The sequence below is a fragment of the Passer montanus genome, unplaced genomic scaffold, assembly GCF_014805655.1.
Source record: "Passer montanus isolate IOZ18808 unplaced genomic scaffold, ASM1480565v1 scaffold99, whole genome shotgun sequence".
NCBI lineage: Eukaryota > Metazoa > Chordata > Aves > Passeriformes > Passeridae > Passer > Passer montanus.
This window is the reverse complement of record NW_024375367.1, coordinates 1,073,362-1,100,897: the sequence shown is the minus strand read 5'-3', so window position 1 is coordinate 1,100,897 and position 27,536 is coordinate 1,073,362. Positions and strand designations below refer to the sequence as shown.

Genomic DNA, 27,536 nt, shown 5'->3' with positions numbered 1-27,536 from the left:
AGAAAATTATTTTAGATTTAAGCAAAATTAGGTTACTTTTCAGTGTATAAGAATATATGTGAAAACATAATTGGCAAAAATTGTATTTGATTTTGTTATAAGTGGTCACCTTTCTGATGAACAGTAATTGGCAAAAATTGTATTTGATTTTGTTATAAGTGGTCACCTTTCAAAAGGTGAACGCATCATTTGGGTGGGCAGATCTGATTAAACTTTTTCAAAACCAAAACCCTCAGGGCAGAAAATTGGCACAGGGAGTGTTTGTTAAGACAGTGGTGAACAAGTTGTCTATGTCAAAACAAATGGCAGTTGCTGAAGCTGTGCATAGAGATGTTCAGTAGAGTGCAGCTCACCTATCCTCTATTTTTGGTAGCCTGTGATAGCAGCACCATCAGGCTGGTGCAGACACTGGGAGATGTGCTGGTAGCAGTGCTCTCCTGTTCGGGCAGAAGATTGGATGGGATTTCCAAGACAGCACTGTCTGCATAGCTCTGAGGCCCATTATGTTGAGTACTCCCTTCTGTTACTGCAGAACAAAATCTGAATTTTAGGAAGATGGAAACATACTTCTGTAAGAGTACGATCTTACTATATCTCTCTTTGTCCTTGGGCAGTTCAGGAACTGCACAGCTGCAAGTCTGTCTTTCCACTAACAGAACAAAATCTGAATTTTAGGAAGATGGAAACATACTTCTGTAAGAGTACAATCTTACTATATCTTTGTCCTTGAGCAGTTCAGGAACTGCGCGGCTGCAAGTCTGTCTTTCCACTAACGTCAGTCTGGTCCAGAGGGAAGGCTTCTGTCACAGGGCAGCATCACTATTCATTGACTTGCCTGTCAGAGCTGTCCCCATCCAAAGAAAACAACTATCCTCTTGAATCATCAAATCTATTACAGGACAGTGAGGGATTCATATACATGTAGATTTTATGCTGAATTAATTTTCAATACATTTTCTTGTGTCAAGAGTCCCATTACTCACTTAGTGCAATTACTGATTCCTCTTGCTTAAGACTGATTTGTATGAATAAAGGCTTTCTAAGTGCTCCAGTTCCCAAAGTCACTTGTGATCGATCATACTGGGACCTACAGCCAATCTCTTTAAAAGAGAAGAATGGGAGACAACCAGAGAAGGAATTCTTAAAACAGAAAATATCTTTATTAACAGTAAAACACAAGACGTGAATAATCCCTTTTACAATAGAATAATTCCGGCCAAAGAAAGTGGAGTGCGTTAAAAAGTGTATTGTTCAGACTAAATGTGTTGTCTTCAGAATGCCTCAAATCGAATGCAGCAGGAGGAATGCTTGGGAAAGTGTCCCCTAGGTTAGCAGTCATTCCATCTTTCTTGGTACGACACGGCGTGGAATAGAGTACTCTGAAGCTATATCTGTGATTTTTCATATTCCAGAGGCAAGAGCCCAAGGATTGTTCTTTCTACAGCGACCTACGCTGGTTGACAGAATGTCACAAACCGTGAGTAATACTTGGGGATAGTGCAGATGTTTTGCTTTGGTTCTGATGGAAAACAGAGGGCAGAATTATTCACAGACATGAGTGACTTGTTAATCTGTGGATGACTCACAGTGCTTTTCTCACCAGACTGATAGATCATAGTTAACACAACCCCATAGTTAACACTCCTTGCTCAAATCCACCATTTTAGCCCCTTGCATAGAGCTTTGCAACTTCATGGCTTCATTGATCCACACAAAAAGGCCCATTTCTTCATTTTCTTGTCTCATTTCTCAACCCCATTTATATCACAGAGGTGATTGCTAACACTGACTTCTCTGCAGAAAGCAGGCTGTGGTACATTTAACTTGTACTTTAAAAATATTATAAATAATTTTAAAAGCCAATTGCTTGAGTAAGTGAAAAAATTATCTGAATGCACAATTATCTCTGCTCATCATTTTGTTTGTTCCCTTGCTCTTGTTTGCAAAGCTTCTCATGGACATAACTGTGAATTAATAAGACAACACACACTTTAGCATCAAATAAACCACTTTGAATATGATGTGCTCGCTCACTATTGTGAAAATGCAAGGGGTCAGGTTCCAAGTTTTCTCTAGCTTTTCTTTGCTGATGAGGTCTGTATTTAAAATTATTAACTGGTTGGTCTATTTCACCCTATGCTATTCATACGCAATATTATTTCAATACTAACACAGAATATAAAATAGCAGCATCCATGGATAATAAAAACACTATGACTGAAGATCTAAAATGTGTTCACAATTAGCTGCAAATGTTCACATTGACTGTAATGGAAGAGTAGCTGACTCTGGAGGACATAGTGGTTATGTCTACCTTGTGTGAGAGGCATGGCCTGCCAATTAGATTTGTTATCTATACAGGCACCAAGTTTGCAAGCATGGCCCAGGTGCAAGTGGAGGTGCCCTCTTGCTAGGATTCTCATGTGCCTCACCTCCCTGGCAGAGAAATGTGGCATCAATATGGCAATGTAATGTAAGGCACGCCTGGGCAGGGTGTCTGGAAAGCCCTGGGGTGAACACGTAACAGGATTCTGGCTGTTCCTGGCTGTTCTGGAGCTTTCTATGGGTAGATAGATGATGGGTACAAACCAAAGGCTGTGTTCTGTGCTAGTCCCCAACATGCAGAAGTGTCTGTCTGTCCTAGAGACACAAAGCAATTTCTCTCAACGGAACAAAGACTCAGGCTTCCTGTATCTTGCAGAAAGGTACTCCTGGAGCTGCCGTGAGGAACAAGCCCTGTTTCAGTGGCTGCAATGAAGCCTCCAGGTTGAGAACTTTTTAATTCATAGATCTCAAAGTCTCACAGAATCTCCCCACTGTAAGATGAGACAAACTTTGTCAAGCTCTTTTTTCATGGTAACTTGACCTCTTAGTTGTTCTTAGGGAAACACACTTGTCCATCCTTATGTACTGTTAAAAATCTGCTTTCATAGTCAGGAGTCCTCATGAAGGTTCCTGTTGTTTTCCTTTGGGCACTGCAGTTTCCCACCTTATTTTGAAATGAGCTGGTTTGTCACAATTCCAAGGTTAGATGCTCTCTCTATATATAGTCCACATCTTTCAGTTGTGCTGTTTCTGTTCAGATTGCATCTTTCTTTGAGGAGCACGTACTGGATGTGTCCTTGGACAGTGCCCCAGTACTGAGTGCTGAGCTCCTCATTAGTCTTGTGGCAAGGCAGAGGATAATCTTCCAAGTGTGGTTCCCAAATGCAATCAGAGTTTACTCTCTGGAGCACATGGGACACCATTTGCCCCACTACATCGGATCATTTAATCAGGAAGCTGGCACATTCTCCCAGGCCAGGTGTGTAGGAAAAACCCAAGCAAGGATTGTGGTATTGTAGCCTGCTCCTAAAACAGGCCTTGAGTGGCTGCCTGAGCATGCACTGCCTTATACCTCCAGTGATGACCACTGGGCTTACCTGGTTGTATGCTCTCTCCTCCTCCTCAGTCTCTTCATCATCTCAGTGCGCTTCTGGCTACTGGAACACCCATGAACTGTAAATCCTTTATAAAATTTTCTCAGCCCCTTCAGTGAGGTCTCCACTCAGAAGGGCTTGGGTTCAGATGTTCAAGTAACAGCTGGTTCTCCAGGTTTCTCCAGAGCAAGGAAGTCTTGTTTCTGGCTTGGCGGGCATCTGGGACATCATTGCCATCAAATAGTTTGATTATCTTTAAAGATGATAAGTCCCAACCTCCTGCCATGGCAGGGACACCCTCCTGTAGATCAGGTTACTCAAAGCCCCATCCAACCTGGCCTTGAACAATTCTGGGGCTAGGGCATCCGCAACTTCTCTGGGACAGCTTTTCCTGTGCCAGTGTCTCCCCACCTTCACAATGAAGAAATTCTGCCTAATATCTTAACTAAAACTACCCTCTTTCAGTAAAGCCATTACACACTTGTCCTATGGCCTTCTCGTGATATAAATCTACATTTTAGACAGCACTGCTCAACTTTGAAAAATGGTATTTAATTACTCAGCCTTATGACTCATTGATCTTTTTTTTGTTGTGTTTGATTTTGCTTGTACTAAGTTAGGTTATGGGGAGCCAGGGGAAGAGGTGAATAGTACAGAGGATGTAATGTTTCTTTCCTTTGCTGAGTACCATGTAGTGCTAAAGTATTCCTTAAAGTTATAGTTGCACCAGAGCAGTCTTGATCCAAGAACATTAGTTTTATACTTGATACCCCTTGAAAGTTCCTAAATTGATCAGGCTTTTTTTATTAGTTGTTTTCATGCAGTCAAGAAGCAAAGTCTCTGCCTGAGCTACCTCTGTAAATCTAGCTGTTTGTACAACTCCTTAGTCACTGGTGAGATTCATTTGTAGAGCTGATAGAAAAAGGTGGGTATTGTAAGTCAGGAAGAAGAAGGGCAGATTAGATAAGGTTACAGTCACAAATGCCTTGTTTTCTGCATTTTAAGAGGGGTGTGGTGAAGATGTGTTTACAGCGAGAAATGTTTGGAGTGCTGATTTTGTGCTGAGGGAACACTAATATTAAATAGCTGAGGAGAAACATGTTTCATCCTGAAAGTGCTGCTAACAGAGAGCCCCTTCCTTTGGCAGCCACTTTTCACTGAATCTCCACAGAGACCCAGAGGATGATGTATATTGGAAGGGATCTCACCATGGCATCAAGTGTAACACCTTGCTCCAGACAGGGACTGCTTGGACAAGGCTGCTCAGGGCAGTGAAAGTCTTGACACATTACCCACTGTGGACATGGAAGGGATTTCCTCAGCTTCAGATGATGCTACTTTGGGCACAGTTCCCTTTATGCTTCTGATACATTACCCTTCAGACTGAAGCATTCTGATGAGTAAAGACATTAGTGGAATCCCAGCTGATGGGGAGGGCAAGCACAAACCACACCTTGCAATGCTACAGCCACTGCTGTGCCGTACCTGGGCAGCTTTTCCTAAGCAAGGGGAAGGGACTGAGCCGCCCAAGCAGCAGTGCCACGGAATGGCTCCAGGCAGTCAGGGTGTAAGATTTGCTCCTGTCACCTCTGGATGCAAACAGCACATTAATACTGGTGGTGCTGAAGAACTGGCAGCAACTAAAGTAATCTCTCAACTATTTAATAGGGAAACAGGTGGTCTACGTACCATGCTGAATGTGCTCTATGCCTCTGCCTCATAAGCTCCCACTGCTGCCTGCTGATGCATGGTACTCCTCCACAGAAACTTCTAAGAGCCTATGGACTGTGGATGACTCAAAAAAAAAAATTTTAAAAATCTGCCTTCAACTAAGTAGTCTTGCTGTAAGTGGTTTTAAATCTCTCAGGAAGACTGTCTCCAAAGCCCAAGCATTAATTGAGTACAACATTTATAAAAACCATAAACTGACTACAGGTTTAAAGGTTCATGAAGACGTTTGAGCAGAAATTATCTTCTTCCAAAGTGGAGAAGACATTAGAGATACAAAGTTATATTGCTGTAAATTATAAGAAACCTGAATTTTAACCAATTGCAATTCATATATATTAGAGAAGCCTGTAGAAGAAACTTTGTTAAAAAGAAAGGGAAATAAATGGTTTACTAGCCTTACTTTTTTATCTCTGCATCTGAGCAGGGGTCATCTTATTTACTTTTTTGTCTCATCCACTGGTACCACACCTCCCATGTACTGTGGGCTTTGGGGAGGAGCTGTCATCTTCTGTGTGTTTGCACAGCACAGTGGGCTAAGCCCCCAGAAGCCATCAGAATAGAAAACAACTGACACAGTGGTATCAGCCTTCCCAAAGGCTGTTGCCAGAATTGTGTGCTTTGATCCAGTTTTCAGCAAATACTTAAATTTGCTGAAATTCATCTCATTCTAATACAAGTGTTTTAAATGGGTTAGAAAAATCATGCTCCAGAAATGCCTCTTTTCTTATTAGTAAGGCAGTTATTAAAGTGACTACCTTAAATGAGATGCATATATGGACTACATGGAAGCCAAATCCTATTTGTAAAATTATTAAAGGTAGACATAAAGGATGGAAAAACTGCTCTAAACTGACCAACTTCCATTTAAACCAAACATACATTTACTGAGCAAGCAACATTACTAGGCTGAGAAAGTCACCGCACCTTCATTAGGGTTCCCCTCATCTATTTTTTAATACATCCAGCGTAGCAGTCTGCATTTGAGCTAATGACCCTTAGTTCCCCTTATACTCACTGGGAAGACACAAGCATGCTCAGATAGGAGTGCATTTCACCTGCCTGAAATACCTTGTGATGAAAAAAATAATGCCTCAGAAGAAGCTGTTTCTCTTCACTGGCCATCCAACTTTTCTCTGCAGCCTTGGCAGAAAACTGACTTCTGGAACTACCCAAGAGCAGATGCACCTCAGAACATTTCCCTTTGCTCTCTGTGAGGAAGATGACAATGCTGGGAATGTCTAAAAGGATCTCCTAGGCTTCTCTCTATATTAAAAGGGAAGGAGGCTTCAACCTAAAAGGCAAGGAAGGATCTAGGATAAGGGACAGAGCTAGATCCTGGACAGTAAAGGTGATTTATTCTGTCTTTAGCTGAAGATGACAATGCTGGGAATGTCTAAAAGGATCTCCTAGGCTTCTCTCTATATTAAAAGGGAAGGAGGCTTCAGCCTAAAAGGCAAGGAAGGATTTCCTTTTAGGCAAGTCATAAGGGACAGAGCTAGATCCTGGACAGTAAAGGTGATTTATTTTGTCTTTAGCTGCTAAAAAAAAAAAAAAAAAAAAAAAAGAAAAATCAGAAGGTTCTCATCCTGGAGTAAAGGTGCAAAAAAAAAAAAAAAAAAAAGAGCAAAATCAGAAGGTGCTCATCCTGGAGTAAAGGTGCAACTGGAGAAGAGAGGTAAAAAATCATGCTAAAATATGTTACCAGTATCTGATCACTTATGACAGAGAGAGCTAAGGAAAATGCATTTTTCCAAACTGATGTCTCTAAAGTCTGCTAAATAGTAAACGGCACACCTGGAATTTCTGTATATGATTATTGTTGTTATTGGATTTCATTGCTGAAAGAGACTGTAAAGCTTTTTCTATCTCACAGTGACACTGCTGACATCAAATGGTGACAGAATAGAGTTCTTTGCACATACAAATTTCCTATACAACTTGCTATTACTGCTCAAACTTAACAACAATTTTTTCTTCTGTGCCCTGCTAAAACTGCAGGCAGCTGAAGGTTCATTCAAAGGAAGTAACACTGTTAGTTTACTCACTGTCTTTCCAGTGATTGTTATTTCCTTTTTCATATGTGATACAGCTGAAGATTCCAGGAGTCCTCTTCTAAGTATGCAGCAGAACGTCTAGCACCAGATATTGTGTGAGAAGAAAAGAAATATTCTGAGAAATACAGAATTTCTGAAATTTTTTTCTACTAGTATTTCTACTTGTTCTATGGAGGAATGATTTTGGAGATGTTATCACTCCTTCTGACCTTTAAATAAAAACAATTTTCAGTGGACTGTTATGCCTAGAAAGAAATAATCCTCAACTCTTTCAGCAAAAGGAAAGACCATCAAAATGTAGTAAGAGTTTCACCTGTCTTCTCCGGAAAGGTTTCCAAGTGAACAGCATTTTGCAAGGATGGGATCAGGGTACGGGCAATAGGTTTCCCTGCTTACAGAAGGAACACAGATAAGGTTCTGCACACAGATTCACTCTTTACTTGTTCATGGCTTCACCATGCCTCACCATCCTCTGCAGGCAAGGCAAAAGCTCAGCAAATGAAGACGCCTGTACCTAAGATAAGAACTCATCCACAGGGATGTATGGAGTGACTGGCAGGGAAGCCCTCTCAGTCAGACACGAGCAATGCTGTCAGATCCCGAGGACTGGCCCAGTACAGGGGATGGACATGGCTGACTCCCATCTCCTTCTCTTTGTATCCTTTGAGTGTGGGGCTTTCTGTTCTCAAGATGAATGAAAAAGTAATTATTTGCTTTTTCAATGCACAATTAATTTCCCTTTTCTGAATCACAGTTCAAGTCCCTTTTAGGTGTACCCTTTAGGTGTATCAACACAACAATCTAAATACAGACAGTCCTAACTTTAAAACAAACTACATCAACACTGTAGAATGGACAGGATTTAGTTTACATGCCGGACACATATGCAAGTATGTATGTACTTTGCAAAAAAGCACTGGAAGTTAATTATTTTTTTTAAGTCATGGGCATGTATTTAAATTATTTTTTTTTTTCTTAGAAGCTTGTTGCTTTTCAGTGCAGCAGTACCGTACCCCACTATGTTAGCAGTATCAGACTACTCAGATTGTCCAGAGTGCTCTGAGATAAGGTTCCTGTGATGAACATGCTCCCTCCTCCTGCCAAATCCCAGGAGAGACAGCTCTTCAGAGGATTTGTTGTCCCATCATGCTTTGTAGTAGGGAGACACACTGGAATGGCAGTTTAGTCCTTCAGTTCACTAGATAAAAGTCATCTCTATGCATAAGTCCTGTGCACCGCCTCAGGTCCTCTTCTGGACTTGAAATCAGGATGCAAGATGAATATAAATGGCACAGAGATCTGATTTCGGTTGCCTGCAGAGGGGTGAATTTCACCTACTAGGAACAGCGACAGGCGGGTTTCTGAACCCATGTGAAAGTGCTGGAAATTTGCACCCTTTACTGGCTTGGCTGGGGAATGAAGATGCTCATAGGAAATGTTTGACACTTTTGCAGGAATTTGGCTTATTTTGTACTAGAGAACAGATATACTATACCTGAATTTCTAAACTTATTGTACTGGCATCAGAGTAACTAGAAACCACAAAATGGAAAAAAAAAAAAAAAAGAGAGTAGACTATGTATAGATCTATTTACATCTACATACATCTACATATAGAAGCTTCTGTTCATGGGAATTCTATAAGCCACTGCCTGCAATAGCATCCATCCTAAGGGAATTCTAGAGATGATTCTTAAGAGACTGAGGAGATGGGGTTGTGAGGTGAGCCCATCTGTGTCAGCACCTTATCCAGCCATTGCAATGGTCCATGCAGGTGGATCTCAATCCAGCAAGGCGTGCTTGTAACATCTTGGCGATGATACTCTGCTCCCCAGCCCTATAAAAGGACCAAAAACTGAGGTAGTTTTTTTAAAAAAAAACACCCAAAACATTAAATCATAACTTCAGTGCTGATAGTCTAACACAACTACAGATAGTCCAACCACCCAAGTTCCCAAGATTTAATGCTTTATCCTAGGGATAATTTTCTTTCGAAACTTGCTCCTTTTTAAGGTCATTGTTATCATAATTACCAGCGACTTGATGCTATTAAATTAAAAATCTCAGTCACACTTCCACGTGCAGAGAACAACTGGCATGGAAAGGCCTGTTTCCAAGCTTGGCTGCCTGCACACAGCCCGTGGGGAATGGTCTCTGTTGTCTGCAGACCAGGGACATGTCCAGGGAAGTCTGGCAGACTGCTGTCTGGCACCAACAAAAAGCAGGCCAACATCTTTTATTAAAAGGAACTAGGAATGGTCCTGGGCACTGCTTCATATATTGGTAGAGATTCATCCTGTGACTCTAAGATCTTAGAAATTCTAAGTATTTATCTAAACCTCTTGAAACTTCCAGCAGTTTCTCTGTACCATACTTAGCCTATGTATAAATATTTCCCACAGGTTTTCCATCCTTGAACATGTCTTCTTTGTCAACAAGAGTTCCCGGCTGTCTGCTGTGGGAAGTCCTGCAGTAATTTCTCCAGCTCTCTTGGGGAAGATAAGGGATATGAAGCATCTGAGAGAAGGTGGAGATGGGGTGCTGGCAGGGAGAAGAGAAAACCTGAAGTACCCATGTTCAATGAGCAGGTTTAAGTTGGGAAAAGGCTTTTCTCCCAGAGGGTGGTTGGGCACTGCAACAGGGAAGTGGTCACAGCACCAAGCCTGACAGAGTTCAAGAAGCATTCAGATAATGCTTGTGGGTGTGATTCTTGGAGATAGTGCTGTGCAGGGCCAAGAGCTGGACTTGATGATCCTGATGAATCCCTTCCAACTCAACATATTCTATGATTCAAACAGGCACAGTGTCTAAGCAGTGCTAAGCGGGCAGCCTGATGTCACAGCAACACAAGGCATGCAAGTCACAGCCCAGAGTCTTGCAGCTCACCAGATGTCTCACTGGCAGAACTGAACTCAGATTTCCATAGGGCAATGTGCAAAACACGGTCCCACTACAGGATGAGGATCTTCATTTGTGGGATGCTGATCAGACACTGAGTCATACCTGTCATTATGATAGGCAGGCAGGTTGGTATTCTTGTAATGAAAAAAGGACATGGAGGTACATTAAGGCTGATGGCTGCCAAAGTCACCAAAATTTGAGAGTGCTGAGCAGCTCAGACAACTGTGGCTGCCAGTGCAGCCACTTCTTTAGATGATACCTGGAAAACTAGGATCAACACTAAAACGAGATGTCACCATAGGTGGTCTGGATAAAATCCATGCTAATTAATGAAGAAAAGGGGAAAGAAAGCTATGGAAAGATAAGAAAGCTAAGAAAGATATGGACCCACCAAATCCCAAAGAGTACTTCCAAACAGACAGGATTTTTCTGAACTGCAGAGCACTTATCAGAGTAGAAAGAGCCTGTGTTCACAGAACCTCAAATTGATGTTCTGTAAATGTTTGTATAAAATGCCAGCACAGTCAGATTTCTGAGATGGTGAAGTGACAAGTACTCAACTGCAGTGAAGATACACAGCTAGGAGAGCAAGTGTCAAGAGGAGCTGGCACACCTTGCTGACAGACAGGACAGACAATCCAGAGAACAGCAATTACAGGATTCAAGCACAATGTGCCAGATTTGGGGGAGCCTGGCAGGCGGCTGGCCATCTCCCTCTGCTGGCAACTCCCAAACACTCCCAGTGATGCAGTCTCTGGATGGAGCACTCCCAGGAGAAATGCCAGAGGGCAAGGACCCTGTATATCACTCTTGGGTTGCAAGTCCTTCCTTTATCCCAGGACTGAGAAGAGCCCGGAGCTGGAGTTCTCTTACTGAGGCAATGAAGTGAGTACAACTTTCAAAGCTGCACTGGTGTTTTCCACCAGGATACTGGTACCCTCATGGGTCCTGCTGCTCCTGCCAACACTTCCCACCTGCAGGGGGCAACAGCTCTCTCCAGCCTAGGTTCCATGTCTCAGAGTGCTGAGCTTTCTAAGTTCCCCTTAGCCCCAAGACCCAGGGAAATGTGGGAACCACTGAACCACGTTCAGACCTCAGCTTGGAAACACTCTCCTACTTTTCCCTTTGTGCTTCAGCTGCCTCAGCTGTGGAGAGGGGGCAAGAGCCATCCTGCTTTAGTTGCCAGCAGTGCTCAGTGGATGGAAGCTGCTCTCACTGATGATACACCCACATTTGAGCTACTCTCAGCTGCTCTGTGGGCACAAAAAGGGCTTCAGAAGGGACAAGACCTTCACCTCCCTCTGTCCCATGTACTGCATCCAGAAGATGGTACAGTTCTGCCAAGTTTCTCATGTCTTGGTCCCTACCTATCCCTGCCTCCCAGCTGGCAGCTCAAGCATTGGTGGGGTCAGAGGCAGTGTCTCCAGCCCTTTGGGCTGTAGGTGACCAGCAGTATCTGGACACGAGTCAGTGGAGAAGCCACAGCACTGCCCTGCACACGAGGGCTCTCTTGGACTATGGCTCTGACAGACAACAGGCCCTGCTGGGCACTGCATACCCAACATCCAGGATCACTCCTGACCCCAGACGGAACGCAGGAGGGCTCACTCCTTGGGAGGGATATATTTTGGGAAGACTGAATACAGGAAAGAGTATTTGCAGGCCAGGAAGAAAGAGCCTAGATGAGATTTGCATAGCAATTTTCCAGACGTCATGGGAAAGAGTTCAAAATAACTCCTTGAACTGGTCTTCTGGTGCCTGAGGCACAATAATAGCTGCTATTATTTCAACAAAGCAAGGTGATAATATGGCAGCAGCGTTATATAGTGCATCAACACCACCATTTCTGCTGCCGTGCTGGGCATGGAGGCAGATAACACATCAAAGAGCTTGCCCCTGAATCGCTGAGATAATCAAAATATTGTGTAACTGGCTACACTGCCTTTACAAACAACATGCCCATTCATGTCTTCCATTAAAGAAAATGCTGTTTGTTGGGTTTCTTGCTTTCTTTTTTTTTTTTTTTGCCCTAATGCTCATATGTGAATAAGATATCAGTTCACTCCCAAGAACAAAGCAACAGCATGGTCATGGAGATTTTGGCTTGGACTCTTGGGAGATATTAAAGAACATTCTTAATGCTCTTGAAGACTTAAGAAGATAGGTCCTCAAGGATGGCTAGAAAAAGTTAGACTGGAAAGATATGTAGGACTCAACTCATCAGCTCTGTAGAACTTAGGGAAACTAGACTCGAGCCTCAAGCACTTTTTGGTATCTTAGATGACAATTCAATAATCTCAATTCAGTAATTTGTGTAAAAACAAATCTGCAAGACAAAGGAACATACTTAAGCCATTTTTATGTTACCTAACAGGACTGAGAGCTTCTAATGGTGCATCTGCTCTAGTTTACAGGCTGAACATTGCTGCCATCTCTCCCCAGCAGTACTACAGAAAGCTGGTCTAGCATCATCTGGAAACTATCTTGAAACACTTGCCATTCTTCAGGGGTTAGATGCTACAACAGGCATGAAAATAAATCCTAAGTGCCAAAAGGAGCTGAGAGATTTTGTTCTGGTGAGAAGGTCATTCAGAAGATTTGAGAAAAGTCCCACAAAGACTGATAGATTTCCCACAGAGCAGTCAGAATGTGAAATTCAAATATGAAGGACAAATCCAGTAATGGATTTGGTAGTCTCCTGCCTCTTCCAAATAACAGGGGGAAGGTAAAATGTTCTTTTGGGTTTTCTGTTCTGCTTGAAAGAAGCCCTTCTGGTTATGTGGCTGGCCAGAGTGAATTTCATCAGAAAGTAAGACAATATTTGTCAGGGATTGGGCAGATGGCAAGCAACAATTCTCTGCAAGTTCAGTAAGGGATGAAGAAGGACTCAGTGTTTCTTGATTAAGACAATATACACCAGTCTGTGGTACTGGTGAGACTGCAAATTAGCCTAAATACATAAGGACATTCTTTTCAGATCAATGGCTCTGTTGAGCTCTATTGCAAACCAGTAACAATAGGAGAGATCACAACTGCCTAAGATATGCTACAACATTTATAGGTTGAGCCCATCTGAGTTGAGCTTTTTGAACAATCAGTGGGGGAACACACCCATGCATTCTCTGCCTATTTTCCACAGGGAGTCTATGGAGCACCTAAATTTTGTAATCTAAGAGATTTTCAGGTTGATCACAAAAGCTATTGATTTTGAGCACCTATAAGTTTAAGGCAATACTGGAAAGCAGGCAGTATGAATTGCTATTTGAAAGTTGGGTGTCTACATCCTCCCTTGGAACAGATTTGATGGGATCTAGTTTTGCACCAAAGGATGTAAGAGAAAGCAAAAGCAAGGATGTAAGAGAAAACAAAGAATTCTTACTTTGACAAAGCTCATTCGAATTGTACACATCTTGGTCAGCTCATACACCACTTCAAAACCATGATTGACTGACTGGGCAAGGAGCTGGGCAAAGAGCTGGTTGTTGAAGATCTTGAGGCTGCAGCCACTGGGGATCTTGCAGACCGTGGCTGGGTGGAAACCATGCTGGTAGTTACAGTTGCGGCTTTGCACAAAAATACTGCTGTCACTGACACATTCAGCATAAACTTCCCCACCAACGTAGTAGAGATGAACACCTTCAAAAAAAAAAAAAGTAACATATTATTTCTCCATTGTTCACAACACACTTTATGCCAGTAATTAATTATTTTACTGGTTTGGGCATACAAGTCCAGGATCCTTCCAGGATCTTTGTTTCTGAGTGCAGGTTGCTTTACTTGTACCTAACAGCATAGTACTTTATGACAAAATATACATAAATAAACATCAAACACATGTCAGCAATATCCTAAACATCAATCAAAACTATCCAAGACCTGAAAAATCACTGTTGTATTACACAGCTAAATGTATTCTCACTGTTAAGCAAATGCTCACTGGCCAAGACCCACTTCACTGCACGCTGTTGTTTTACTACAGGATCCTCCTGCCACCCATTTAAAACACAGCATGATGTGTACTTAAAATACTTTTTTGTATTTTGCTTTATCTGCCACATCAGAACCATGTATTTGCATTTACATGATGTGACTTACTCATCACATCCTGTTCCAAGTGACCTTTAGCAAGAAAATGACTGATTTTCTTCTGAAATTTTCAGTGCCCAAGTGACTTACCAATACTAACTCCAATTTTGACTGTGACTTGGGGAAATTAAGGTGGAAGAACTTCTATCCCTTCAAATACTCTGATCCACCAAGGATATCTGCTTGCATGAAAACATACCTGAGTTGGTGGGAGAATTTATCCTAGGCTAATTCAGCACCCTTGAATTTGGGGATCATCTGTAAGATGATAACTGTGTAGATCCCTCCTTTAGCTGATAGACAGAGAGAGGCACTGTGACCAGATGATTCACTCCATCTGCTACAGCGTGCAGGCTCAGAGCCAGCTTAAAGCCATGGAAGTCTGCTGTGCAGGTGCTGAAAAGGCTATCCCATTCCCTGCCCCTGCTGACACACCTGCTTTCATGCTGGCAGCAACAGCTGAGGATTGGGCTGCTGTCCAGGCTGAGGAACTGAACCAGCTAATAAACTTAAAAACAAACAAAACAAAATTTATTTTCAGTGAGATCTTGTGAGATCTTCATCAGTACAAGTGTGGCAATGGGGATCCTTACTGCTCGAAAAGTGAACATGAAGCCACAACCTGGAGGGGGACAAGGTATCCTGTGAAAATGCCCAGACAGTCACTCTTCCCATGGCTAGATTAGGGGAAATGAACCCTTCCCAGGGCCAAGAGTGGTGTAAGAACTCAGTTCTTTGTTCTTGTAAAAACCACCACTAAATAAAAATAAAATCCTCCTCTCTAATACTAGGTATGCTCTTCAAACACACACAAATGTTCACAGAGCCTCAGTAGACTGCCTGCAAAGCTACTGGTAACTGTGCTTTAATAATGCAGCTGTAATTAGTTTTATTCCTGCTGTCTTTCATACAAACAATGACTGGTTACATATTCCCAGTCTGTTCATCATTCTGCAGTCATAACAACAAGGGCAGCAGCACATCCTTAGGACAAACCAGCCTTAAAACAGAAGTGGGAATGGCAGGGGAAAAGCAGGTTGAGTGGGAAAAAAATCTGGGAAAAAATACACTCTCCCATAGTCTTCCAGGGTGACTCAGATGGGAGCCTTAAAGTCTGTCTTCAAGCCATCACTTGACTTCTGAGCAGCCACAAGATCTGCAATGAGCTGCGAGTGGCAGGGTTGTGGCTCGGAGCACACTGTGGTGCTGCATTGGGAACAGCAAAAACAGGAAAGCATCAGCTCTACCTGAACCAGGTACTGTGGGGTGCTGCACACCATGGCTGTTACCACTTGGCTTTCCTTCCCATGGAAATGGATAAAAGGGAAGGACAGAAAAAATCTTGATGGAGTCCATATAGCTGTCTGAAATAATCAGATGGAGTGAGAACAGAGGGTAGGGAGATAAGAATAAGGACGTAAATATGCAACACATTTCAAATCTTCAGGAGTAGCTACTGACTTAAGGTCACCACAGGGGATGCTAAGGTGAAAAATTTTAAAGGCTGAGTTTTCAAAGTATATTAAGTAACCCATTTTCTGAAAAAAATGAATGCTTTCAAAGGCATTGCCCAAACATTGTGATACAATAACAAAAACATCAATGCCACTTCTGAAAACAGAGGTTACAAATTGTTTCCTTCTTGTTAGCTTTTTAAAAGCAGTAAATACAACACTAATCAGTGTGTATTCCTGTTATTCTAGCATTCATTCACCAGAGGAAAGCACCCTAAAGGAAACCAGGCAACTAAATACATATTTGTAGAAGACCAAATCAAAGGTCCGTATGTTTTAGTGGTATTTCATTGCCTCTGCAAAAACTGAAAATTCAGCAGCCTCCAAGCATCCACATCTTTTTGACACTGATTGAAAGTTACTTTTTTGTCCTTGAAGTCTGACTGCTGAAACAGGTCCAATTGCTCGTAGATGTTGCATTGTGTTCCGGATTGTTTTTAGCTTTGATGTGGTATTTCCAGGAAATGGTTTCACGCTGATACTCTAGATGACAATTCAATCACATATCCTTATCCTACTGAGCTAATCTTGTTTACTCACTCTTTTTTTCTCCAGTGTTAACATGTGACAATTGTATCCATTTCAGCAGCTTTCATCTGTCCACCATGCCTTTGCACTATGGGCTTCTGGAGCTGCTCTGTGCTCCTCTGCAGGCCTGCACTGGTGCCGCTTCTATTCCACTCACATATGTTTTTTTAGGATTTGCATGAACAGGGAAGAGCAGTAAAATTAAGGACCTCTGATATATTAAGCTCCTCTCTGGCCAACCTGCTCCCTTCCCTTGGGCACATTCCTAGTGTAGGGCTTTAAAAGACTTCTAATCAATTAAGACAGACCTTCACATTTAAATGGATGAAGACCATTAGCATTTACCTAACTTTATTTCTGTTCTGTCTCCTTATCTTTTGGGGCAGAAAGTCACAGACTGTAACATTGCCAAATGACAGCTGGGATCTTTCGTCATTCTTTTAGGGCCAGGCTCATCTTTGATCTACATCCCTCTGACAGCTTACACTAATAGGGTGTAAAGCTTTGCTTTATTTTCTAAGTAAGTTAGAGCTAGATGTACAACACATTTGCACTCCACACAAATGAACCACTATGGCACACACTTGTAGCATCTGCAACATAAGTGTTTTTCATTCTGGGGAAAAGTGCAAGAGCTTAGCACAACATTGCCTGTTCCAGCCTTCAGGTTCACTGCTGTTTGCAAAAAATGCATCACATTTGTCTCAGAGGTTCCTCGTATTCAGTCATTCAACACTAGACTATCATGAGCCAATTAAAATATTGCTCTAGGCCTGGGAAATGAGGTGAGGTTGACAAGATAATAAGAGTGGAACAATTAGAGTTAATTAGCCCAGTGGGAAATGCATTCCCAGGCAGCTACTGGTGAGAGGCTGGGTTGGCAAGATAATGAGTCTAGACTGGATGTACCAGAACAGGCAAAGCTTCATCTGCATGGAGAAGTGGTTGGCACAGGGCTTCTGACTCACCACCACAAACAACAGCAAGTAGTGGGAGAATATCAAACCCTACACAGCCCTGGGGAGCTGGGATGAAGTGTGTGTGGCCATGTATGTCCAGGTGTGGTCTCCTCGTGCTCGGCGCCAGCGGCATGTCACACTGCATGCTGAGGCTCTATGTACACCAGAGCTGGGGCACACAGAGCTGCACCAGCAGCCACTGGCAGGAGAATACAAACCTTAGTTTTACTCGTGAAAAGCTGACAAAGCAGGGAATCAGACTGGTGGGGGGCAGGGGAGGGAAAGATACAAACACAATTCTACCAGAGTTCTTCAGCTAAGTAACTCAACTACTAAGTGTTTCATCCATCTCTCTTTGTTATTTGGTGGGAGGAGAAGCAGCCCTGAGGCACCAGCAATTATCCTTTTAGTGGCATTTCAATGGCAATATTCCCAGTTGCCAGAAGCTCTAATAAATAAAATGAAAATACATACTGCTAAATTAGAACACACAACTATAAACAACATTTTTCTCTTTGCTGGACAAGTAAATAGCCTTTGTAAGGAGTTACTCTGCTGATTGTTATCCCGTCAGAAAAGAATCTTCTGCTTTTCTTCTATTTCAGAAGTAATGTCAGAGGTTTGATTTTAAGGCAAGCACATCTGATGAATCAGCTAGGTTTGTTCATGCAATGCATGGATCTTCTGAGCTCTGAATATTATTCCTGAGGAGAGGGGATTTCCTCTTACCTTTTCCTATGTGTCTCCTGGTGTTTTCTATAGTAGAATTGCGGTTTACATTTGAGAGTAGACCCAGGCAGAATCTGTTTTTGTTATTTGAAGGATCTGTAAATCCATCTATAAGGATACTTCGAGAGGAGGCCTGGAAAGTCTCCCCTACCCGGTTGTTGAGTTCATAGTAGGCAACTGAGCACCAATGTTGGGGTTCCTCATAACAAACAGGCCGAAAGTCTGTAAGAAATAAAGTTAAGCAGCTGCTCAGGTTTCAGCAATATTTTTTAAACAATATTTCTCTGTTTTCTTTCATTCCCTCCCACTCTCAAACCCCATCTCTTCATCTAAACAGTCACTTATGTCATACTTTATCCCAACAGCAGCTTCCATTGCTTCTTGATTTTGTGACTGAAGTCCCAAACATGCAAAAGGTTGGTGCATCAGCTTAACTCTAAGCCTCGAGGAGCCCCACTTCTTAAAAGTGGAAACTCCACTCCATTAAATCAGCCACACTGACATTCCTCGCTGAATTGGGGCCCGAACTATACACTGAAAATAGTAAGGGATACATCTGCTCTGCACCAGTAGAGAGATAGGGATGACAGATGGGCTCAAAGCAAGTCAAAACTGAGCCAAGTTTTTGGTATTAGGCCTTCAGCCTAATACCAAACTCTGTAGTTCAGAAGTAATAAATCACTCCAATTTTTGCACGCTTTCAGGCTTTCCGCTTCCATGTGGGATTGTAAGCAGGAATGTCAGCAAGGTCATTTCTTTTGGATCTATCCCTGCCCAGGTTTTCTAAGTCAGAGACAGAGAAAGACTCAAAAATGTAACAGAATCTCTGAGCCTCATTTGTCATACAGGAATTATTAGGAAACTTTATCCTGTCTGCTCACCACAGGCATGTGAGCCCGCCTGCCCCCAGAGCACCTCTGTGCATAACCTCTAATAAACTTCCAACTAATATTCACTAGGCTAGTGATCAGGGATGGTAGGCTGTGATAAAGAGATTAAACTAGCTTGACAATTTATTTATAAGTATTGGTGTCTGATAACTTATTATTATCTGGCCATTCTGTGTCCCCATCCATAATTAGCACTATCCCCTCACATTCCTTCTGCTCCAGTTCCATGCCACATACACACTCCTCACTGTTTCAGAAGGCTGGCAATATTTTTTTTAATGTGCATGTGTGTGTGCAGTGTTCAGTCCTCATTCTAGAAATGACACTTCTTTAGGAGCACAATATGATGGACTAAAAGAACAACAGTGATTTTTCACTGCAGTAGCAGGAAGCCCAAGCAAAAGCCAGCAGAGGAACTCCATTTCCCCTTCCTACTCTGCAGCAATGGGCTCTGAATGGTGGGGGCATCAGTACTAGCCAGTACTAGCCCTAAGGTAGCAGAGGCTGTGCTGGAGAGGTCACCAAGTTGCTTTGAGGGGTGCAAGCAGGCCCCAGACCCTTCTTTGACCATTAATGCCTCTCCCACTAAATAAGACAACAAAGACTTTGGTGTTGTGTCAAAATATCTTTCTATTCCATTAGAACATGTCCTTTTCTTTTCTAGCCAGCCAGTAACATAACATTCATACAAAGATGGCAGTAAAAAGGTCCCTACCATAAGGTTTTAAAGTACTTGAAAACCTAGAGCTGAAGGTGATAAAGAAATGAGGTCTGATATTGATAACGCTTTTGTGTGTTATATTGCCCCACCATCCCTGATTTGATATGTTTATCTTTACAATGTAGATAACAGTGTTTGCCTGCATTAACAGCTTTTTAACTGTAATAGTCCACGGATGCAAATAATGTCTAAACTCTGTGATTTTGCACATAATTCATGGAAATATTATATCAACCTATCCTGCTAGCTAATGGATGGGTCTAGCACACAGCCTTACTGCAAAACTGCCTGAAACTTATTACAGATCACCAACCCTTCCTGTGCAAATAACAATTTTTTAAAACAATTATTTTTCTTAGAAGTTTTTATTTAAAGAATAGTACAAATGGTATTTACTTTCAGCTTCTCCATCGGCAGATTTACCTCCATTGGGCAAAGACAGCACTAGCTGACTTTCAGCTATTGCATCCATTGACCGTCCATTGTGGATTCCTGGAGGTTCTCTTGCATGGTAGGGTGGAGGTGGAGTTTCCACTACAGAAAGAAAGAAAAAAGAAAGGAAGAATGACACCTAAGTCAGTATGTTGGTAAATTCCTCCTGGTTTTTTCCTGGTGAATATTTTACTACTGTTTGGCTCGAGAAGACTGGAAAAAGTACAAATCTGAATCTGGCCTCCCTTCAGTCTCTAGATTAAGACCATTGAATGTTCAGCAAAAATGGGAAGGAAAAGCTGTCATGTTGGACATGCAGTACTTGAAAGAGAGAGGGATGGTCACAACAGTGCCTCAGGCCTAGACCCATGTGAAATCAAGTTCTCTGTTAACACCAGTTGTTACCCTAAGAAAGTAAAGCACTTTCATCCGTTATTTCCAGAATTCTGTCTTTAATTTAAAACTTGAGGAGGACCATTTAAGAGCAGAAACTAACTTTTTTTGATCCTCTGGGAGAAAGCGCTCTTTCTTCATAAATCTGTAAAAAAAGCCTATGGAAAGCTATAGAAATCCGACTTGAAGAAACTCCCTCCGGACTTGTTCTTTTTTCCTCTGTCCTACAAGAGAAGTCTGTCCTTCTCCTGGTTTGTTCAATCTCCCATCAAAGAGCAATATATGTCATGAAAACATTGGGAGGAAAAGTATCAAGTCACAATTGCTCTGCTCTTGATTTGTTTCATTTACAGCAACATGAGCTAGAAAACAGAAGGTGACCCTACAGTGGGGATTACACAGAAAGGCTGGAGGCTTTAGAAAGCCAAATTAAAAAGGATTTTATTTTCATATTATAAAATGACAACATTCAGTGAATAAGCACTAAAAGTGTATAGTTTTGCCTCATTTGAACAGAAATTCAAGGGGCTTATATGAAAATTATAGCCATATACAAGCTTGCAGGACCAAGGGCCTCTTTATGAATGGTTTATCTTGGTTCCAGACTGAAATTCCCTCTGGTGTTTGGGGTCTGTTGGCTGGCCCTCAAAACGGAGCAACTTGACCCAGAGTGGATAACTGTGAACTGTATCATGAGACAACCACTGAATCGTACAAATAAGCCATGTTATTCTATTTAAGCACTGTTCAAAACCTAGGAATTTCATACACTGTATGATACTTGTAACACTTAAATGACATAACCCTCCAACAAAAAACAATAAAACAAAATCAAGAAATAGTGGAAGAGAAAATAAGTTACAGAAAGGAATATAATCTCGGAATTACATGCCATATGGGTATTTTTGATGTTTACTCCTAGTCACATTTAGCTCTCCTAATGTCCAATAAAGCAAAATAGGAACCTGCAGACACAATGTACTGGACACATACAAGAAGATGCAATGAATTGTGTTTTAGGAGTGTCTGTTTTCCTCCATGGGTTATGGGGAATGTATAGAAAATTCCATGAGATGCAGAAACCTGCATTGTTGACATCTATATTTGGTCACAGCAATCCCTCTCAAGGTTCTTGATGCAACTCCAGTTTGCTTTAGATAGCCTTCCATCCCTGATTGTTACACAGGCAAATCATGCCTATCAGTATGCCGTGTGCTGTGATATACTGAAGCTCAGGTTGAGCCACTTCCATTATTAAGTAGCTTTGCAAGGTCCCAAGTTCAGTTAAATGCACGAGTCAGAGTCATTACACAGCTGGAATGGGCCTGATTTACCTGTCAGGACCAGCTCCACTGAATCCAGTTTAGTTACACACAGGTGAAAGAAAAATATTGGAGAAGACAAACAAGTCTTGCTACTTGATGAAATGTTTCAGTGTTGCTAAATATGATTTAATCAGAAATACAGATCTAGAGGAGAAATGAATGAAGGCACATTCAATGAATGAAGAGGGAAGGAAAAAAATCACACTGTGTTGAAAGTATTCAACTTAAAAGGAAGTTCAAATGCTACAAAAACCTTGTAAAATAAACATCTTTCTTGCACTTAAAATGAAATAGGCATATCATTAAGGACCTGCATTTAAATGCTTCATAGTTGAGACACTAAAATCTTAAATTACAAGATTTTGCCCTGAATTCATCTTTGTGAAAAAGCTGACATAACTGAAACTATTTGAAAGTTAAAGTGCTGAAGTGAATCTGAACCATGTTTTGATATTAAAACTAGCTCTTAGCTGTGTTGCATTAACAGCAAAAGCACAGTTAAATTTTCAGGTAATTAGAGCTGAACTAAGTCAGGAGTTCACAACACAAACAATCTGAGTGACATAAGCCTTCTAATCTCAGAACTGTGGAACATGTTCCAAAGTCATAGGAGCTTGCCTGGTTACTTCCCCAAGTGTTGGGCTAGATTGTTAAACACCTTAACTTTCAGAAATGTATACAGTCAGTAGGATTGCCATAAACTTTAAAAACTTTCTGCACACCAGTTTCCCCATTTTATCCTGTCTCCTTGATGGAGTTTCTAGAGGTTCCCTGACCATCCTAGGTCCCTAACTTAGGTCTTGCAAGTGCTCTTTTCCATGAATTGCACCAGAAGCTTAGATGGGCAGCTTTGGACAGAAGGTGGCCTGCCACACCTGCTTCTCTCCTCAATTTTTCTCCAGAGTAATCATGACATCTCACCCAGGCACTTCTAGGAGCAGGATGACTACAGTTCTCAGTCTCTCAAGTATCTGTCAGAAGGATTGAGATACAACATACAGGAGACAGTCACAAGAAATCACATTCCAAGTCTAATCTGTTTAATTCCAAGTCTAAATTCCAGTTTAATCTGCAGCTACAGTCTGGGGGGAGCACAGAATTGTCACCTGACCTCAAATGCCTCAGTCAGGGTGTCCCAAAGCTCATTCTTACCCGTGAGCTGATAGGGACTTCCTGGTCCAGAAGAGCTTTCTGGTGAGTTGGGATAGCTGATGCTGTTAGGTGACTGGGAGAACATGTGGCTGGGGGATGATGGGAAAGGGGTGCATGGAGGATGCTGGAAAGAATCCGGATAAGTGGCATTGTGTGGCATCAGTGGCTCGCTGTGCAGAGAAGTGTTTCGGAACTTGGCAAGGAGGCTGAGGTGAGGGTTAAACTCGCTGTGTCTTGGAACGAGTACAGGAGGTAGCACTGAAAACAAAAACAACAGAAAAAATGGTTAAAGCTGTGTTCTTGAAAGTATATCTTGTTGTAAGTTAAAAAGAGGCATATTCCATGCTGCTCAAATATCACTCTTTGTATACAAGTTGTTGAAGAGTAACAAACATGTCCAAACCCAAGATTCAAAAGCTGAATTCTTGGACATTTTTCTCCAGATCTGAAGTTACAGCAGTTGAATATGCAAAATAAGGAATCTTGACTTGAGAAAGATACCATAAAATTCACAAATACGGCGTGCAGAAATTTAGGCAGTACATCTCTCCCTTTCAAAATTATCTGTTCCTCCCTTCTTCAAAAACTGAACAAATCAGAAGTTTTCTAAATATTACCACCAGGTTGTGCCAAATTCACAGCCAAGTTTAATAAGAATTAATAGTACTCTAAAATACACTGCATATTTTCCTATCAGTGTGTTACAGATGGGCAAAAGGAAGTACAGACCTGAAGCTAAACACCAGATCTAAAATGTTGTCAGGTACTTGAAAATGCTGCCAGACAGAGAGTGGGATCTTTGAAAGGAAATGTAAATGGCAATTCAAACATTGCAGCAATATCAATTTAGGTCTTGCAATATAGTTAGAAAAGATCTAGCATAAGAAGTCATATGTCAGTGGTTGGTATTTAAGACATGAAAAACGCAGGCCAGAAAACTGAAATCCAAATTAGCCCACTTAAAAATTAGTCTATTGGAAGGTACTGCCCATCCACAAACTCTCTTCACTTTCATCTCACTGTCAGTGCTGTTAACAGAATGGTCCCTTTGAGAAACCCAAAGCTGATCCAACTTACTTTGGATTCTGACATATGAGAAGCAAAAGTAGAATTAAGACTCAAAACACTTTGAAAATCCTGACTAGTGAGATACCTATGAAGATGTAGTCCCTAGCCTGGAACACAAGGAGGCTTGCTGAATAATTTTGAATATGAGAGTTCAACCTGAGGCTTTAACTGTGTCTTTCATAGTCCTTAGTGTGGAGAGCAGCCCCTACAATGGGTGATTCCCATACCCCAAGATTTCTCTATTATTTACTAGCTCACATAGTGCCCAATTATCTTAGTTAAGGCTTTCAATACAAGTAGGGGGAATGAATTCCCAGTTGGTATCATGCAGATCTAAAAGCCATCGAAGAAGATAAGGAAGAAATTAGAATTATTGTGAGAAGGATGAATTGTCCCAGCATCAGAGACAATTCAGAAGCCTTATATTGACTAACCTAGTATCCAGAGTTCCTCTGGCCTAAAACCCAGCAGCACATCATCTTCCAGTCTATGCTTACTAGTTTATGGAAACAAATAGCAATGTACGCTCTTGTTTTTAAATGTTGATGGGAATATACAGTTTGAACATGTTTTAACATATTGCTGGGGGCCAAAAGGCTGTCTAGGTAAGGCAAATTATTTTTGGGTAGGTTAGCTAACAACTTTTAATTACAGCAAACTCTCATTTATCCAGCTTAATGAAAGAGTGGAATAATTGCTATTGAATAAAGCAAATAATGTATAGATAATGCAAAACATGTGCATGAGAAGAGGCTGCAGGGACTCTGCTTGGAATGCACATCAGTTGCTCAGAGAGCTGGGGCATTTATAGTGCCTGGTACTAACAATGGGTTTACAGCTTCTTGCTCAATGTAGCACCATGCTGCAGTAGAGGCAGGGTTAAACAACTTGTCTGCCCACCCACTGGAATATACCACTGGGAATTTACTAGTCACCCATGACCTGAAGAACTGAGCCCTAACATTACGCAAAAGATTGGATTGATGGCAAGGAGTTCACTGCAGAAGTTATCTTCTCACCTGCCCAGGAATATAGGCACTGGGATACCTGTTAAGACACCACACATACATGGTTCTCTGGCCCAATGCATTGCTAATTAGCCTCTGGCCAGAACAAGGATTGGTGCTCTGGAGACTACTTTCTTTCCTTCTGCCTCTCATATGCCCCTATTTGTGGCATAAAAGGTCTGCTGCCACTTTCTTAAATTGTTTGGTAGAGAAAGGTATTTCTGCTTCTTCACTGTTCTTTTAGCTTTAAACATCCAGGGAGGACTCATACAGGCAATGTATAGGAACACAAGTATTCACATCTGGCATGCACTGCCCAGTCCCCTGTGGATCTCTTCACAGTCAGTGGAGAGGAATAAAATATTTTACTGCTATGTACTGGGACAAGACCGGTACCATCACTGCAGATATGGTCTTGGTGAGCTGTACTCCTCCCATCCCATGCTCCTGCGAACAGCTCCAGGCTGTGAGCTGTTGCTGCTTCTGGAGTTTTCCTTTGCTGCTTCTGGAGTTTTGCACAGCAGCTCCATGAAACTGGTATGATGCTTGTCAGGTCTTCTGCTGATCAGCCAGCTCTCACTGACTTCAAAAATGAGGAGCTGGTGATGCCTTTGCACCCAGCAGAGGTGCTGAGCAAGGGGCAGCTGTGTGCAGCAATGTGCTGCAGTGTTGAGAGGCTGACACCTCACTGTGGGTACCACAGCTGAGGGAGCTGCTGCTTTCAGCCCTGTGAGAACTCAACTCCTTCTCTAAATGAAAGCTGAGAATCTGGATGTGTGAACAGCGCTTGCCAGGGAAAGCCTTTGATTTGCCTTGAGTGAGTCAGCAGGAAGAATTTTCAAGCCTTGAACTCCTTCCCAGCTCTGACCATGGCACTCTTAATTTCTGCTCTGCTGAACAGTTTTTTGCCACCTCACTCACTCTTTCCACTGACTATTCTGTGACTGCCTAGAGGGCTAAAGCCTCTGTGGTGGGGAGGCATTCCAAGATGTTCTTGTTTGTGGCTAAGAATATCCCCCAGGGCCTTGTTCTCCTTGTTCTTTTGGTAGCATGTCACTCTCCAGGTCTCAACCACTCTGAAGGAAGTGTGACCAGAGGCATAAAACTGAGTAACTGAGCATTTTGGGACCTGTCTGTCCTCATAAATTACCCACATTTTCTACACTCTTTGGGGTCCTTTTCTACATGCTACTGTCCGCCTAGAGCCAGAGGTGGATCCTTCCTTCTATGCATGCTGAAGTGTTGATGATCTTTGCTCAACTGAAGACAAATATGGTCATGTCCTATGTCCTGCCACTGCTTTTCATACCTTTCTCCCACTCCCTTTAGCTTCAACAGTTCTTGCTGGGAACCTGGCTGTGCTGTGACTTCAGATGCTATCAAGGAAACTTATCTGCCTCATTTTAATTTTAGGTACAACATCCACACTGAGATTTCTCACACATTAATCCATCTCTGCATAGTTTACTAATTTTGAAAACTGCTCTTCAGTGAAACCCATTTCTTTCCTGTGCCCATGACTACTCCCAAACACACGGCCAACGGTGAAGCCATCAGGTGGTTTTCCACCTGGGAGGCTTTCACATATTAGTCACACTCAGCCTTCCTGAAAGCAGTCAGTTAGTCTAAGTCAAAAATTCTCCTGTCTACAGCAATGGTGCACCCTCAAATTTGCAATACTTACATATGAAGGATCTCTTATAAAAACAATAGGGTACATGTTTAGGCAGCTTCTACTGACAACAAACCAGACTTCTGAGAAGCTCTTTGAAGGCAACAATGAAGGGGGAGCAGAGCATAACCAACATACCTACCTCCTTCAGATTAGGTGGCCTAACTCCTCTCTGCAGCAGGATGTTGCACACATAGAGGAAATATTTTCTTCTTTTTTTTTTCTAAGTGGCACCTGCTATTCAGCAGACCTGAGAAGTTGTAGCAGCAATAAAAGTCATGTGTAATCTGCAGAGTTTCCTAGCAGAACCTAAAATGGGACTGGACAGCCTGAGGACAGAGCAGAGGTAATGAAATCGCTGAATCTCTGACCAGATTTCAAAGCTCTAGGGATTTGCCAGGCTGTCAAAGAAAGGATGAGGCCCTCCCATCTTTGACACAACTCATTCATTCTGGATTAAAGTTCATGGATCTGGTCATGGAGTGGTTGACTCAGCAAGAAAGACTGCAGTGATGGAAAATGATCTCTGAAAGGGTGGGCATTTGTATGAAAATAATACTGGTATGTGGATTATAAAAAAATACATCATTGACTTAATCAGTGGGAGATTCTTTAGCTCCAGAGGATGAAACTCAGAGAATCTCATATAAGCCCAAGATCACCAACAGACAAGATGCAGATTTCCTGAGGTTTAAAGAGAACTGCTGTTTAAACAGACCAGCACCTAAATCAACCACTCCCAGCCTTTTCTGTGGTGATCTCACTGCTGCCACTTTCTCATGAAGCTCATTTGTTGTCTTGCCTTGCTAACACCTCCTTGCAGCACTGCTTTCTAACTGGAGCTGCATTGCACCACTTGCAGTGGTGCAAGTTCTCTCTCCTGCTGCTGCCCCAGAACACCTGAGAGGGTTGCACTCTTTGCTATATGATACAAATTTATTCTATAGCTGTGAGC

At 42.0% G+C, this 27,536-nt stretch overlaps 1 protein-coding gene across 2 annotated transcripts in view; it reads right to left on the bottom strand.

Moving 5' to 3' along the window:
- Positions 1–6,754: 6,754 nt before the first annotated feature.
- Positions 6,755–27,536, bottom strand: part of SMAD9 (SMAD family member 9) — a 37,047-nt gene continuing 16,265 nt past the window's right edge. Inside the window, exons 3-7 of one of the 2 annotated variants that reach the window (XM_039696651.1) lie at positions 22,835–23,092; positions 19,929–20,066; positions 17,922–18,143; positions 13,485–13,741; positions 6,755–9,041 (exon numbers count right to left, since the gene is read on the bottom strand). In XM_039696651.1, coding sequence (XP_039552585.1) covers positions 8,898–9,041; positions 13,485–13,741; positions 17,922–18,143; positions 19,929–20,066; positions 22,835–23,092 — 1,019 coding nt within the window. In that variant the 3' untranslated portion in view covers positions 6,755–8,897. The remainder of the gene's footprint in view (positions 9,042–13,484; positions 13,742–17,921; positions 18,144–19,928; positions 20,067–22,834; positions 23,093–27,536) is intronic. The other variant, XM_039696652.1, reaches the window with a different exon arrangement.